The sequence below is a fragment of the Aythya fuligula genome, chromosome 11, assembly GCF_009819795.1.
Source record: "Aythya fuligula isolate bAytFul2 chromosome 11, bAytFul2.pri, whole genome shotgun sequence".
Taxonomy (NCBI): Eukaryota; Metazoa; Chordata; class Aves; order Anseriformes; family Anatidae; genus Aythya; species Aythya fuligula.
The window spans coordinates 20,226,867-20,243,925 of NC_045569.1; the positions used below are offsets into that span (position 1 = coordinate 20,226,867).

Below are 17,059 nucleotides of genomic sequence, written 5' to 3' on the forward strand. Positions count from 1 at the left end.
CAAAGAGAAGTGTCTCAGGAAAATGAATGAAATGTCATCTCATAGATAGAAACTTTGTAAAAAAAAAAAAAAAAAAAAAAAAAAAAGCTTTGCTGTATTAAAAAGGCTGGCTGGGACAGCAGAGATAGTTTGGGTAAAAAGTAAACAGTTTGTTGAATCTTGTTAGTTTTCTGGGCTCCTAGGAAAAGTAAATCTAAGAAAGAAAAAAAAAGTAGTGTTAAAAGTGCAAGAAGTATTGGGTTTTAGTTACATTACAGAACCAAAACCTTCAGTAAGGTTCATGTTTGGTCCATAAGTAATCTGAAGAATAAGATAATTTATGCAGTTGAGGAAGAAATGTTCGGCATTTGCATGGAATAAGTAAAAACATGGTAAGGAAGGAAGGGAGAAAGTGTAGATGAAGCAAATGATGGGGGCAAATAAAAGAAAGGCAGTAAAACGGGATGCTAGATTTTGGTTTTGTTTTCTGACCTTTAATTTCATTGGTTTACTTTTGTTTCAAGACGACCTAGGTAGAAGTTTATTCACGTGTTCCCAAAGAACCTTCTGTCATGTAATCTGCAGCAAGTTTCCATCAGAGGTTCATCTGTGGCTGTAATTTTTTGGAAGAGGTGTTTTGTCTCCCCTTTTCATGGTCCTGACTCCACTCTTCATTGGATGTCGGGTCTTTAACAACTCCTGCCAGATGAGATTTGTAGCGTTTTGTACCAGGACTCTCTAATATGTATTATTGTTCTTTCTCTCGAATACAGGTTGTGAAAGGCCTTACCTATTTATGGAGTCTAAAGATTTTACACAGAGGTGAGTAACAGATGTTGTCAGTTTTTCAGTGAAATACCACATTATTTTATTTTAACAACACTTTCAGCAGAGACAGTAGACCAAACTAACATCTGGTTTGATTCCAGTAGAGTTAAGCAGAATGCATCTTACTCATTAGCCTTGCAGATTCTTTGATAAAATATTTTTACTGCTGTTCTCTTTTATTGTCCTTCCCTGTATACGATAGACTAAAGAGAGGAATGAATTTTGTAGAGATTTAGATGCTTAGGGTTGCAAACAGGTGCCAAGTGGAATTTTCACAATCAGCAAGGATCATTAAATGCTTGACTACCTTTGAAACTAGAAGGCAGGTAATGAATTTTCTTCTGTTCTTCAGAAATCTCACACGGCATCCACATTCATTGCTAGTCTCACATCTAAAATTGTCACCTGTTGTCCTTAAGATGGTCATGTGTAATTAAAGAAACTTTAAACCTGCTTGGGCATAACAGACCATTTTTAGGTTTTCACTGTTTGTTCTGCTTTCTGAAGTTACCTTGGTTTTTCATTTGGTTTGTTTTTTTAGCTTCTCATGTATTTCTTGCTTTTAGTGTTTTTAGAGTTTGTTTAAAATACATTGTTTTTTGTGGTGAAATACTCTAGAACTTCAAAAACCAATGTCAGCTCTGAAAGCAGTGGAAAATGATGTTTAAAGAACAAAGAAGCCCTTTCCCCTCCACTCCGCTCCCCAAATAAAAAAGAGAAGGAGAAACTCATTACATTTATAATGTTTCTAAAGTGTCTGAAAGTAACAGCTCCGGCTCCTAATGTCGCTAACAATACTGTTTAATTTAACCCATCTGCTCACTCAGCCCCTGTGCACAGTTGGAGCATGCAGTAACCGACATCATTTGTGATTGAAAGAGAAGTGGAAGTAGGGAGACAAGTAGAAAATCTTAAGTTGGGAACCAAATAGGTAAGGCCCTTTCCTCTGGGGAGTTTTGGAGTAGCTGAGAAGCAGGTGCCAGGTTTTGGGGAGGTGCTGGGAAATGCCTGGGTGAGGTGCCGCGTGTCCTGGTGTGGTCTGTGCAAGGAGCTGGGCACCTCCGGAGAGGCATTCAGAAGTCTGTGCTTTGGGTGAGAAGAACAAATTAATAGGAAATGCTAATTAGCAGTAGGTATTGAAGTCCTGCCCCACCTTGGAGCTTAGGCTCAGCTGTCCTTTAGTTCTTCATCCATTTGGGAGCCCATGAAGTGAGGCCTTGTGTTTCTGATGGTGGTTTAAACATTTAATCTATTAGCCTGAATGTTGCCAGATGCTGAGATATAACAGCTCCATCTACTCTGAGCAAGAGGATGTACAATCTAGATGCCACAGCTGCCACAGCAAATGTCAGGATAAAAAGAAAAGAAAAAGTATCTGGAACATCCGTGGCTGGGTGTCACTCTGAGTAGGCAGCACAGTCCTTACCGTGCTTTTATAGCCCCCAGAAAGGAAAAGGTGGTTTGAAATTTCTTCTCTTTTGAATCTTTTTCAGTAGAGACTGTAGCCACCTTCTGAATACGATTTGGAGCGAGCACTGTGGTCAAGCATAAATACCCTACCTGTAACGTTTTATTGTTTCTGTTGTAAATTATGTATGGTCCTTGCTGTTGGCTAAAGAAAAGTGCAGAAATTGATCCTTTTTTAAAAAACAAAAACAATTCAGAGTTTTCTGGCCTTGGTCTGTTACTGGATTCTTCAGGGGCTTGTTTGTTCAGTACACACACATGTTTGTGTGTGTGTGTGTGCTCTGATATAAAACAGTTAATGCAAGGTACAGAGCAGAGCAGGGGACAGAGCAATGCAGTGCCAGGAAGATGCTGGTTTCTCGGGGGTAATCTCCTTCAGCCGCCTACTGGTTTTAATGCATCAGAGGTAAATGAAAGAAAATGTAACCCTGACTTCCTTGCTGTCACATGTAAAGCAGGCTGTGTGGGAAGCTCGTACAGGCTAAGAAGTCAAGAATTTCTGTGGTGGTGATAACTAAGGTGCAGAAGCAATCATCGTGAAGAAGCTGTGCAATGCAGTGCAGCAAACGACAGATTTGTGACTAGAGCATGGATTAAAGCAAAGGAAACACAATGAACAAGTCTTTTATTCCAGATCAGACATTTCAGCAAATATTACAGCTTAACTTCAAAACATACCTTGCAACTAATGAGGTGATAGCCGTGCATATTAATAAACGCAAAGCTGTAGTCATAGTCATCACACCCACATCAAACGTAAACAAAAGATTAACACCTACACCACTTCTTTGGAAGATGTGAGAATGTCCCAATGATAAGTGTGCTCTTTTCCCCAGAGGATAAGAAGTAGAAATGGAAGGGTAATGAGAAATTAACTTAGATTTAAAACAGAATTAGCAATTAAACAAGTCTAATCATGTACAAAGTCAAAGTTTGTATAAAGACGAACCAAAATCTGTTAAGTTCAAGAATAAGTATAGACCGTATGCATTTAATCTAGTATGCTTTCCTCAGTTCACACCTTCTTATTAAAAGAAATGTTTGAAATAAATGTTACCCACTTGTGTTTAATTGTACTGATCTGTATTTGTATGCATCAGTGTGTACATACTAGGGACTGGTATATGTTGCACTGGTCTTGGGATTTCTTTCTGAGGAGGTTTTGTGTCAGAGCTTTGGGAAGTGTTTTCTGGTTTGTGATGCATGAGGTTGGGCAGAGCTGATCTGTAGACCTTCCTGGACTGCCTGCTGGTTGCATGGCAATCTGTGGGAGATTCCTGCATCACCCAGATGCTCTCTTCCCACCTTATTCCCACAGAAGTGTTTTCAAACCCTCCTTTGTTTTGTTTTAAGCGAGCTGGAGGAGGGCTGCCAGGTAGGGACGGGCACGGTGGACATCAGTGTTCTGTCTTCTCAGCAGGAGCTGCAGTTTGCAGAAGATCTCACCAAAGACATCCAGTCGCTCCCCCGTCACACTTCTTAGCTTTGTGAGAATTAATCGGCTTTAGTGTTACATATAATGAAGTGCAAACAGAGATAATAGGGTGTGTGTGTGTGTGCATATACGTACACACCTATATATGTGTGTGTAGCTAAGCACATAGCTGCACACTCATGAACTATTATGTTTATTTCAAAATAATAATAGTAATAATGATCATGACCTCTGCAAGAAGCATGCTGGTGAGGTCATTTGGGCAAGAAAATGCTGTCATTCTCCCAGCGGCTTCACTTTGTTAATAGTCATGTTCTGTGAGCAGCTAAAATCTCTTTTGTATCTCCTCTCCCTTGAACCTAGAATATTGCAGTCTTATATTTTTAAATCACAGAAGAAGTCAAGAGACAGCTTTTAGAAATCTGTTTTTCGCCCTACAATCATTAATCTGTTCGCTTTTCAATAAGCCAAGATGACTGAAATGTTTGGTGTTCAGAAAGCTGAACCTCTGACAGTTCTGTTTACTGGTAAGTAAGAGCTTGGAGGTCCCATTTATCTGCAGAGAGGTGAAACGACTTAGATCATAAAGAGAACTTGTTCATCCTCCATAATGATGCTTCATAGAAATCATTTGTATTAAGCAAGCACTGGTAATGGGAGCATAATGACCCCTTTTGGCTCTTGTTTAAATTCTTTCACTTCTAAACAGTAATATTAATCACAAGCAGATGGTGCAGAACATTATTTATGCACATTTGTTTTCCAAAACCAAAAAATATTTAACCCATTAACTGAAGCAGTTTATGAACAAAAAGGCTAATTTCCTGATGGGGTGATTTTTTTCCTCCCTACTTTCAATATGAGACACTTTCCGAAGTGACAGTTTTATCTAGGGTTGTCACTTCCTTTTTTTTTTTTCTTTTCTGGAGGAAACCAACACAACCGTTGGAATTTATAGCAAATATTTGCTTAAATTCTCCATTTGTAGTGCTATTTAATTTGTGCTGCAAAGACAAATAGTATTTGTTCTTAGCAGTGCTTGTTTTGCTGCAGCTTGCTCAGCAGAATCCCTAACCTGCGTTTGGTTCCTTTACAGGCTGGTTGCCAATTGCCTTATTTATTATTTCGGGGAGGATTTTTTTTTTAAAGTTTTGGGAGGATTTTGGGATCAAGCAACACGTAATGAATGAAAGATGGGTTTAAATTATATCAGCTTGCTGCCACGTGGGGTGTGACACTAGGGAAGGGGCGAGGGGGCTGCAGAGCCCCCACGTCACGAGGCAATGGCTGGAGGGAGCCTCGGAGCTGCTGCCTTGGTGGAGCTGGGCAGCCCTGATGGGACAGGGGACAAATCTGCTGTGGTGGCATCCCCCAGGTAGGTCACATTAGGGGAACAGGGACTTGGAGAACATCTTGCCTCTTTTCTGGGCTCATGACACGTACCCAACTGAGTCCCTATAAAACGAACACTGGGCTGTGTGCGTGCTCCTCAGCACGGCGTGCTGGGCAGCTGTGGGGTTTTGTGCTCAGAGCTTCCTTCTGTCCGCCCAGACCCCTCGCTGAGCAGAGTGAAAGGATTTTTGCCTCGTCAAAAAATACTGGTGTTCCAGTCCTGATCCCATTAACCTATTTCCAGCCATACTGTAGCAAAGCATTGCTTGCATTCATTTTGTCGCTGATTATTTTTGTTAGATCCTTTAGTATGAAAAGCAAGGACCCGTTCTTATACTGCAATTTTGATTTAAAAATGTTAGTACAGTAAACAGCTGGACTCATAATTCAGCACGTCAGCACGTCCTGTATTTTCTGTAATTTCAGCAACTGCACAAGCACGGTGCCTGGGTAGCCCTGGGGGTTTGGCAGGGCTGCTGCTTGCGGTGTCGGGGTGCAGGATGGGGCCTGCTGATGTGCAGTGCGTGTCTCACTGAACTTAGCAAAGCCACTTGGCTTCAGAGAGGAGTGTGCTGCTGAGTGGTTGCCAGAAGCAAATGCCAGAGTCTTCCCAAAGTTTTCATTAGAACAAAATATTCCTAAAATGTTGGGAAGCATGTGACGGATTTGGTGCATGGATTGCTCTCAGGCAGTATTTTGTCTCGTCACCTGGGGTAGGGGGAGTAGGTAAAAATCCCATAAAAATGCAGCATACAGATTGGATTTCTAAAGTTGAAACAGAGGTCATGGTACCCAAACTTACTTTTGTTGATGCTGTAACATGGTGAAGAGCTTGGGACTGATTTTTCTTCTGGCTTTAGGGCGGAATTGCAAAATGCACTGCCGGTATCGATGCCTGACTGAAACACACAGACTCAGTTAAGCCGTATAAAGTGTTATTGAATGCTCCCCCTTTTTAAACTGGATTTTTAGCTCAAGTATAGGAAAGCGTTTAATCAGCTTGTTAATTGAGGTTATACATTTTTACATTACAGAGACAAATTAAGCCAGCTACTGTGGTACCAGAAGACATCTGCTAAAGAAAGGCAAACTTAATGATAAACAAAATTAGGTTCCTTTCTAGTTGGGTTTCATCCATCTGCACCCAACTAGTGTTCACTTTTAAAGAAGGCAACGATACGAGCAAGTGCTTTTAATCCATAATGACAGAAGAAAGCAGCGATGAGGCTGAGGCACTGCGCTCTCATCTTCCCGAGCCCGGCCGTATCGCACCCATTTCGCCTTCCCACTGGCAGCCCTGGCACAGAAGGATGCTCAACGTCTCCTGCCATACAGTTAGGCTGGATGTTTAGCACTTTATCTGCACATCGATTTTACAGTATGCATCAGAAGCCTACCGACTCCTTTTGACATCGGAGGGGGTCAGCGATAACATCTTCGCACTTGCAATCTGTCTTTATGGCCCGTGGTGAAGTTTTATGCGCAGGAGCGGAATTAGCAATCATTTTAACGCGTTGCTGGCAGCCAGCCTCTGTAAAAGCTCCGAAACGGGGAGATTAGAGCCTGTTTGTGCAGTAGGAGCTGTGGAGGTGGTAGCCCATACCTTCAAACAGGGCTGTGCAAAAGGGCAGAGCTGCAACGGGCACCTTGCCGTGGCAGCAGGAGGCTTGGACGTGTTTGTGCTTTGTGTTCCTACATGCTGGTGTTTGTAGGGGATACTTAGCACTGTTTTCCTAAATTGTCTGGAGGTAGCGACTTTTTTCTAGGAAATCTTGGGGTTTAGTTTTTTGACTTGCATGTGGCTTATTTCTTACATAAACCTTAAAAAAAAAAAAAAAGTTAAATAAAATAAAATAAATTAACATACCCTCCGGTGGGTTTTAGCTTATTCATCCTCTGAAACACAAGTTGTTCCCTTCCACTTCTTTGTATCAGAATTTCCTGGATCTGAGAGCTTGCAGTCTGTCCCCTCCCTGTCTCCTCCACAACCTGCAGGTCCTTCTTCACAGCCCTGCTCCAGCCTCCACCCCAGGCAGTTGAGTTATCTGGTATTTATGCAGTCGATTAATCCCTGTCTAAATGCAGCACTTCCACTTGTCCCTATTGTCCCTATTGAATATTATTTCAGTCTCATTTGCGAATTTGTCAAGATCTCTTTGAATTCTGGATCCCATCCTTCAGCGCCCTTGCTGCTCCTCCTAGATTGGTGTCACCTGCAGTAGATGTAATGTCACCTGTGCTAATGACTGTTACCAAACAGAGCTTGCATTTGAAATGTATCTTTGAAATATTTTCTATTAAAATCTATCACGCTAATGATTATTGTGCCGACGATTCTATTAAAATCTACCATGCCAATACTCGTTACGATCTCCGTACGTGCGTTATCCAGGATAACGTAAATGAAATCTGGTTTTGTCCCAACAGATGTGAAGCCATCGAATATGCTGGTGAACACACGAGGGCAGGTGAAGCTGTGTGACTTCGGGGTGAGCACCCAGGTAATGCCCCCTCAGATATCCTCCTGCTCCCTGCTGCCCAAATCACCTGGCGCCAGGCGGGCGGCCCCAGCAAGCTCCCCTCTGCTGGGAGAGCGCTATTCATTTTTAATCTCTGGGCGACTTTTCTTCATCTGAATATGATTGTTCATTGTTTAATGACAGTAAAAACTGCTGATATTGTAATTACTACTTACGAATAGCAAACTTCATTGATATGCAGCTTTGATATGAAAGCGTTTTGGCCAGACAAAAGGGAGGGCAGAACGAGAGATGCGTCTGGGGAGCCCAACTGGCCCACAATAAAAATTAATATTGGGAGTAACAATAGTGGTGGGCTTTTACAATGTGCAGCACAAATTTTAATTAATTTCCATTTTGGTCCTCCCTGGAGAACTTCTCTGATAGTGACCCATGAGCTTGCTGTGATGTTGATTTGAATTTCAGCACCTTTACTCTCAGCCAAACACGAGGACCAAAGAGAAGGTCAGCCTGGTATTATAACTTGTCAGAGCCTGTTGTCCCTCCAGCGTATTTAGTGCTCATTGCATTCAAGAGATGAATGTGGCTTTATTCACATCTTGAGCCAGCTGACTGAAAAATGAGCGCGTTCAATCCTACTTCAAATTGACTTTTTATATCAGACTAGTTTGGGGTACTAAAGCGCTAAGCATCCTGTTTAACAGAATTGTTTAAGGTTATCTGCCATAAACCGTAATGCAGCGCTTGTTTAAATTGGAACTCTCATTCAAAACAAAAGGGAGATTTAATCATTTTTAATGCCTTCGCAGATAAATTTGTTCCCTTTTCCATAATTTTTAGTTGATTTATAGGAATGATGATTGTAGGTTAAATGAGGAATAATTGCCCATTTTATTTCCACATTATCTTTATATTGTTCTAACAGACTGTTTTGTCTGATAGCTGGTGAATTCTATAGCCAAGACGTATGTTGGAACAAATGCTTATATGGCGGTAAGTGGATTTATGTAGGAATAACATTTAAATAGAAGTATTTGTTCAGTCTTCCTCTATGTAATGGAGGACATATTCTAAATCGATGCTCAAACTTCCTCTCCCCCCACTCTCAGCATAATTGCGTGTCACAAAACAGCTCCTTTCCTACCTGCGCTCACCTAACAGCTCTCTGACAGCTACAGGTCTTGCTGATATGGAAGAGTAACACAGGAAAAGTGTTTCTTTCATATATTTCAGGTGTCTTTAATGCATTGCAACAGCAGGGAACAAAGAGAGCCAGTCCACCATAATAATACCAGGCCACTAAACTGGGTGATGTTCATACCATACATAAGAAGCCATCAGTGCATTTCACTTTTCTATATAAATTTTAGTCACCAGAGAATGCCTGTTGTACAAAAGTTAGCTGTGTTTTTCATTAGTCTGATTAATTAGAATAATTTCGGTTCTTTGTTTAGCAGAGGTGGAAACTTAAATAACACTAAACAGAAGCATTAAATAATTGTCTTTTATTTTTGGTCACTTCAGTTCTTTTTTAACAAACTACATATGTAATAATGTTGATGAGGAAAAAATCAGTATTCAGATTGTTTAAAAAAAGAAAAAAAATGCAAAATGCAAACAGCAATACAAAATGGTCTATACTTGTGTTTTTCAAACCTCAGATAATAGGAGAGAGAAATCCATGACCTTTAATCGCTTTCAGGTATTTTTTCTTACTTTCTTGTGAGGAGAAAGCATCCCAGGGTGTCCATTTATTTGCTAAAAGCTTTTGTAGTCAAGGTGTACTCATTATGTGGCTTCTGAAACACTCATGCCACCATCCTAGAGAGACTTGGGCTATCCTTTGTGATCAATATATTAAGTGCATAAAAACATATATGTATTTTTAAATCTGGTCATATATATTACCACATTTGCTAGTAAGCCTGCTGATTTCTGTGTCTCTGTGCTGTAAAATAACTGGAATATAGTGATTCAAACAAATAAACAGCTTCAAATTAATCAACTTCTCCCACACCACTCTTAGTCTTAGTGTGGTTTAAGCAGATCTAATAATTAAATTGTATTATGCTTTTAGTGTACAAGTCAAGATTACTGTTCTCTTTCCCAGGTGTGCATTAAATAAATTACTTCTTCTCTTCTTCTTTATGGATGACTGTGATACATTCATCTATAAATTGAAAAAGAAGTTTAAGCTGAAACGTATTTGATCTCATTTCTTGTGTTAAAATTGTTTTGCTCACTAAATTCATAGTTTGTCATCATCAAACATATAATGTAGTCATCAAAATATATTGAAGGTCATAAGCTTTGGTGTGTCTGCCTGGTTGGGGGGGAGCAGGATGGAATTTGAAACCATCAAGAAATTGAGCTATCTTTTAATTTTGTTTTCTAATTGAGAAATTTAAATTTCCATCAAAAACACATTTTCTGTAAAATCACTTTATCACCTACTATATAGAGAGAAGAAAACAAACAAAAAAATATTTTTTTGAATGAAAAAGGGTAACCAGTTGTGGAAATCCTTAACAGAAAGGATCGTGAGCTGTGTATTGTTAGGGCGAGCTGCACGTTGCATGCTTTACTTGGTGCATGCACCATTTCCATCTTCTCTGTGCTTTTAAAAGAGAAAGTCACGCAACTGAACTTTTTGTTTAAACGTGCAAATGATTTACTTGCCACTATCTTCTGTGAATACATCAGTTCTGTGTGTAAGGTGGTGTTTAAAACTTGAGCTCCCCTGGAGCTGTGCATCTGGCTCGGTGGCTCTGTAGGGGCTGGGGCCTCGCTGGCACCACAAAGCTCAGCGAGCATCCTCGGCATGGGCTCGGTTGGGCTGGTGGTTCCACCTTATCTGGAGGCTCACTGTGATGTGCTTTAATAATAAAAATGAAATTTAAAACCAAAAAAAACAATCACCACAATTTTTGGTGGCTCCATCAAAAAAATTCCGTTCCAGTTTCATTTTTTTATCCTTTTTTTTTTTTTTTTTTTTTTTAGGTTATGTCATTTGAAGGCTACCCTTCTGCACTGGGCAGCGCTGCTTTTACTTAACAGTCAGGCTGCAATAAAAGCTCTTGACCTGGGATTAGCAGTGCAGAGTAAACATCTGAAAACACATTGGACTGGCACTAATTTGGGAGTTTGTTTTCTAAAAAAGGTCTCTGGATTATTAAAGACTAAAAATACAGCCAGTGCTGTGTAGGTGGTTGGGCTAGACAGGTGCATTAACAGCACAGTGGGGAGAGAAGTCTCATGGAGCCTTTTATTGTTACATTTCATGCTGTACTTGACCTTGGAAATGCTGAAATTGTAGCTTTCAAGTAAAAACTAGCAGTTATATTTTACAGCATTCTATTTCATGAGGCATTAAACCTGCTATTAATAGTTTTGAGTCAAGTCTTTTTTCTGTGGGTCAAAAATGAAGTTAAAAATATGTAAAATAAAATTGCCAGCACGTGACTTCGTTGATTATTTTGGCTTCAGTAACTTTGCCTTTTAAACCATGGTTACTGCCCAACCCGTGGACTCAACACGAGGAATTTGTTTTCCTTGCCTACCTCACTGCTGTGCCTGAGCGTAGAAATAGATGTGTGCCCCTGATGGACTCTTACAGCTTGACCTTGTGTGCTGCTGCGCATGTGCACGTCTCTGGCTTTTTTTGTTGGATGAAGCTGCCCAAGCACAAATGCCAAGGCCAACTTTGCAATGCATGGCCACGAGGCTCAGCATACCCAAGTCCTTTGCTCTTGCCAAAGCGAGGCAAAAATAAAGAAATAAAATACGTTTGAGTGGTGTGTTTGCTCTCTGCCAGCTTTCCTGGTGAGCTTTGATTCTTTGCACTTTCTCAGTTGATTTGTTTGCCCTGGATTAGCTTTTGTGTAAGAAGTAGATGTGTTTATTCACTAGGCTCAAGATGTTTCTTTCCATCTCTTTGCAGCCTGAGCGGATTTCAGGAGAGCAGTATGGGATTCATTCGGACGTTTGGAGTTTAGGGATTTCCTTCATGGAGGTATGCAAATATCTGTCATTTCTTTGTGCACGTTGGAAGAATCAAATGAAAGCTAACATCAAAATATTTTAACATAGTCTTTGTCTGCTCTTTTATATATGCATGCCTTTAACTCTTGCTAAAATTCTTGGCTGTATTTAGAATGGATTTGTTCTTACAGAGTTCAATGCAGTAAGATACAGACAGCCTCTGCGCAAGCCATGCAACAGTCTTGAGCCTTCCATCAAAACTCCACCTGAGAGTTAAAAGTTGGGCCTGGTGCATGGATGCTGCTACATGCTTTCTGCACCTCTGGCATTAAAGATGAATATTTCTGTATTTCGTTGTTATAAACCAGTACAGAGAGTCTTATTATTAGGGGTGAAATAGGGTTATGCAGATTCAAGGTTTGAGCTGGTTAATGCCTTTGCAAAATCTCAGCAGAAATCCTTGCACAATGGTGTGAACCTCTCCTGGTGTGATTAACTCAAGTGTTTGATTTGAAGTGTTCACGAGCTCTTAGAAGGGTTTCTTACAAAGATAGTTTCAAACTGGAAAAAGTCTCGTCAAAATGAAGCAGTTCAAAGAGAATGCAATCATAAATATAGAAATCTGGGAGAACCTGTACTTTCTGTAAGTTTGGTGAGAGCAAGGCTAGTTGTGATTTAAGTGAAAGGTGGGTTGTTGATTTTGCTTGGGACTCATAATATTTTTTAAAAACGTAAATTTCAGGGACTTACAGAATGGATGATTGTTAGAGGGAAGATAACCTAGACTGTGTAAGTTGAGTAGAGATGCCTCTGCTGTGATAGCGTCTTGACAAATAAAATCAGATCTGGCTTGGTGTGGTCCAGGAGAAAGGGACAGGTTGCTCTGCTCTGGTGATGACAGCAGGGTGTATGTATTTCCTAGCCTGGTTCATGCTGGGCGAGGCCAGTCACAAACAAGCCAGCTGTGGCCCCAAATCCTTGTAGCCTTGTCAGCACGCACAGGATGCTCTCGGGAGACTTTTTCAACCCCAGAAGAGTGTTGTGAAAGAACTTCACTGTACTTGGAGCAAAGACAGGTCCTGTTTAGCCCACTGGCAGCATGAATGCTGGACAAGCTGTGCTCTGTTTGCTGCTATCAGTGCACTAGGGATAGGGATGATGAGCACCATTACAGGCAGAGATAATTTTTGATCGTTTCTTCTTAAAAAACAGTTCATTCAAACCACTGATGGCCTGCATTGTCTCTCTCATGCAGCCTGACAAAAGTGCAGTACAACTACAGAAAAATGTAGGTGCTGTTCTCTTCTCCTCTGCTAAATACAGTGGTGAAGCAGGATATACCTTTTAGTGAAGTGCAACTGATGTTTTTAGCAGAAGATTAGATAGAAGTGAAGTTGTCTTGGTGCGGGTGCTCTGCATCTAAGCAAATTTCATATTTTGTAGCCTGAAATTTCTCGAGGACTGTTCTCATGTTTTCAAACAATAAATTCCTTGCCAAATAGGCTTTAACCAAATTGAAACTATTTAATGCTGAATCACTGTATTCAGATCTTGTGAATCTTCTTCCAAGTCTGAGGCTAACTCGGAATATATGATAATGACATACTTTCAAGTGTCACAGGGGATGCAGTGCTGTTAATTTGTTTTACTGCAGATTTCAATGGCTTTGTGATACTGGAGAGTCCTCACAATTTTGGGAGAGATTCAGAATGTACTCACGCTCTGTAAATGAATGTGTCTGACAAAGGGCTAAAATGAGGCTGTATGACATCAATACTTGACTGTGGTGTTCATTCTGATTCACAGTGGAATAGAGTGATATAAATGCAAAGCTATATGGAGCGAGTATTTACCGGTTCCTTTGCTGAATAAAGGATGTGGTTCCATGCGCAGCAGCAGTTTGATGATTTTCCACATAGACCAAGACATTTAAAGCTTGATTTGGGTTTATTATTAGGCAACCCAGCTGGTCATGAGTTTGATTTAAAGGATGAATTTCACATCCTATCCAGCATTAGGAAAACTCCTTTCATTTGCATTTTTTTCTCCTCTTTCAAACCTTCTCAACTTTTTTTTTTTTTTTACTCTCTCACTTTCCACAAATGCCTTCTGAACCAGATGTACAAAACAATTTGGTTCTGTGTGCTTTGTTAATTGGTATGTCATCTGGTCCTCTGAGACCTCTCTTCAACATGATCGCTATGTTTTATTGAAGTGTTCTGAGTGATGTGTTAAATGATGAAAGCAAGGACAGTGGCTTAGAAAAATGTCTCAAAAAAGGTGAAAAAGATGCTCAAAGAGCCACACAAGGTCACTGTCATTAAAGTAACACTGTATTGACATGGGGATTGGTAGTGGAGACACTCAGGCTGTTGTTGATGGAGCTGTTAAAAAGGGAAGTTAGCATTTGCTGTAGGATTTTAAAGTCCACTTAGTAGTGTAATGCTCTGATCCCTACAACTTCAAGCTAGCACGGTTATAGCATGGTAATTTGAAAGAAATAGCATATGGGACCAAGCTGGCAAGGTTGTGGATTTTTTTTTTTGACATACGATAATATAAAATGGCAGCTAAGTAAAGCTGCTCATTTTCTTTAATATTCTTCTGAGCCTTTGAGCTGCCTTGCATTTCTTTGCTGCAAAGCCATGTGTAATGAGAAGCTGCACTGTTGCTTTCGAGGGTTAAGAAAACTGCCCCCAAAAAGTTATGAGCAGAGTGTGAGCAGTATTAAATGTGGGTACCATGTCAATTTTGGGTGGTAGTGAGCATTCTTGTTCCTTTTGAACTAAAAGACATCTAAGTGTATTCAGCTTCCCATCAGTCTTCCTCTTGCCAAAAAAATAAGAAGAAATCCTGCTAGCTTATTATTATTATTACTTCTTTTTGTGGGGTGTTTGCATTCTTCATATTTTTTTTAAAGAGAATTAAATTTAATACCTGATCTGCAAACCTGTTAAAAAGTGTTTTATCATAGACAGTTTTCATGGGGGTTTTAGATGGAGTTTTATTTAAGTGCTTTGGGGTTGACAAAACAAGTTCAATTTAAACCAATGACATTGCTGTCACTACACTGAAGACTGTGTCAGCATTTTCATTATAAAAGCTGTTTTTCAGAGGGTTTATAACTCAGTCATAAAATACTCTCCAGACTGACTGGGCTGAGCCCGAGTGCTGTTTGTGTTCTGTAACTGAATCAGTCTGCCTTCAAAAACCATGCCCCGCACGGGAGGATAGATCAGACTGCCTAATATTTCGTGTAACTCTAATCCTGCCCTACATGGCTGCAATCCGGGGAGTCTTGGTTATTTTTTAAGGCAGCATCCCTGTCCGGCAGTGCCTTTGGGTGATGTTTGAGGTGCTACCATCATCTGGGCCACTTCTCCTGGGATGAGCAGCTGCTGTAGGTGAGGGCTTGGCTGGACCCAGCAGGGCCTCTTCTCAGGTGCTTTTGCTTGCTCAGTAGGCAAGGAGAAGGGCGTTTTGGGAACAGAAGGGAATAGAGTTGTGATCCGAGATGCTCATCGAGGCAAAGAATAGGCTTGCAGATCTTTGTCAGATAATGGGGGCCCATTTCACCCAGAAATACAACTGGAATTGCATTTAAAAGCAGGAAATGAAAGAGATTTGCTTATGCCACAAACCAAGCAGGTTCTGGAAGTGGAATATGAGCTCCTGTGTCGACTGGCTATGCTTTTTTCACACTTTTGCTCCTCCTTTTGTATCATCTCCTAGTCTCTACTTCCCACTGTGCTCTGCTGAGAAAAGCACCTACTTCCCTGTGTTTCAGGCCTCTTTTTAAAATGACCTTTTTTTCACAAAAATAATCAATGTTCTCTCCTCCAGGGGAAAAAAGCTTTTCGGTATCAGTTTTTGTGTTAGAAACAAATGGTTAAACCTCCCCAAATGAGAGTTTCAAGTCTGTAGTCACTGGAGTTTTCCATTACCTGAGTGTTTGCAAGAGCTTTCAAGGGCTGCTGGTTGCTTGTGACATCTGTGTTAAGATGCTGTTTTAAGCAATATTTCAAGCAGTCATGTTAGGGATTTTCAGCACTCGTGTGCGTTCCCGTATGTAGGGAACCAATATATATCCAGCAAACACGCTTTGCATCACGTGTTTCAGGTACACGTACGTATTTTTTGAGTGGGGTTAGCACTTTTTACCTTTTATGTCAACATTATGGACTCTTAGACTCGTCAGCACACTTGGGCTGGGAGCACAGGTGGAGATGCAAGAGGAGCACACTCACACCATGAAGGCAAAGAGGAGGAACGTGTTTGAAGAGGGTGCTAGAAGAGAAGCAGCTCTGCTTTAAGATGGTTCTCGTAAAGCACTTCAGTCTTGTTCAACTGCAGAAAAGTGATGTAAAGATCCACGTGTAAATAATCTGGTCAAGGTGAGGAGGTTTCAGAAGAATTGTTTCTAAAGAAGTTAGAGTATGTGATCAGCCACGTATCATCAGCGCTGAAGTGGTAATGGTTAAAGATCAAGATTGTGAGTTGGCCTGCAGGATGGTGAGCTGATGTGCAGGAAGGCTTGCAGACCACTTGTCTTCTGCAAGATCTCACGTGTGGACCTGGTGGTTGGGCTTTCATTGAATTTGCACCCCAACCTAAATGACAGCAGGTAAATAGATGTGGGGGGAGATCTGAGACCTGAAGCTTGGTGGTATGAGATCAAGTGACAGCTCTTACTGGAGTTGTCCTTGCTTTTTGAGACCTGTAAGAGAACTCCTTATATAATTTGCACATAATCTTTAATGGAGCATATACTTCTAAACTGAAGACACAAGTCCAGAGTTTCATAGGGCTGGGCCAAACTGAAACGTGAATGTCAGGCAGGTGGCTGCACTTCTTCGAAGGTCGGAGCTGTTGTCCATGGCCAGCATACAAGTTTGCAACGTCTAAAAGTAAAGTATAGAAACAGGCTAAGGAGAGAATTTATTGTGGTGTAAAACTTGGGAGAAGTGAATTAAAGCCAAATAATTGTCTCAGTGCTGGGGCCTGCTATCCTGGCTGGCATTGTGATGTGTTTGGAATGAGCAGAACTTTATTCAGCTTATTTCAACTGGAGGGACTGGGAGAGACCTTGGAATGGTGATACTGCTAGTGCTGGTGAGCTGCTACGAGTGGCTCCTAGCAGAAGGCATGAGGTTGTCATTGAGCAAATGTTTGAAAAAACGCCAACTTGATTTCCTCATTCCTATGTTGAGAAATCAAGAAGTTGTTAAATGAATGGAACTCTTTAGCTGGATCCAGGCACATTTCAGTAGATACAGTATGATGTGCACACTTTTTTTGCTTATTGAATTCCAACCTTCTCGAAACTAATAAAAACTACCCTCTCTTCTGTGCCCAGGCATCCCATAGCCAGCAGTGCTTGGATGCAATGGGTGTTTACTTTGTCACTACAAATCACTCAAAATAAGGTTAGTATTTGAGTGGACCACTGATAACGCATAGGTGTGATTGGTAGCAGACATCATTAATTTAAGATTAT

The 17,059-nt window shown here is 40.8% G+C and overlaps 1 protein-coding gene across 2 annotated transcripts in view; it reads left to right on the plus strand.

Annotated features, from left to right (window-relative positions):
- The window catches only part of MAP2K5 (mitogen-activated protein kinase kinase 5), a 127,688-nt gene that overhangs the window by 55,252 nt on the left and 55,377 nt on the right, over nucleotides 1-17,059 (plus strand). For both annotated transcript variants that reach the window (XM_032194790.1, XM_032194791.1), the window contains exons 13-16: nucleotides 753-801; nucleotides 7,529-7,602; nucleotides 8,524-8,574; nucleotides 11,522-11,593. In XM_032194790.1, coding sequence (XP_032050681.1) covers nucleotides 753-801; nucleotides 7,529-7,602; nucleotides 8,524-8,574; nucleotides 11,522-11,593 — 246 coding nt within the window. The remainder of the gene's footprint in view (nucleotides 1-752; nucleotides 802-7,528; nucleotides 7,603-8,523; nucleotides 8,575-11,521; nucleotides 11,594-17,059) is intronic.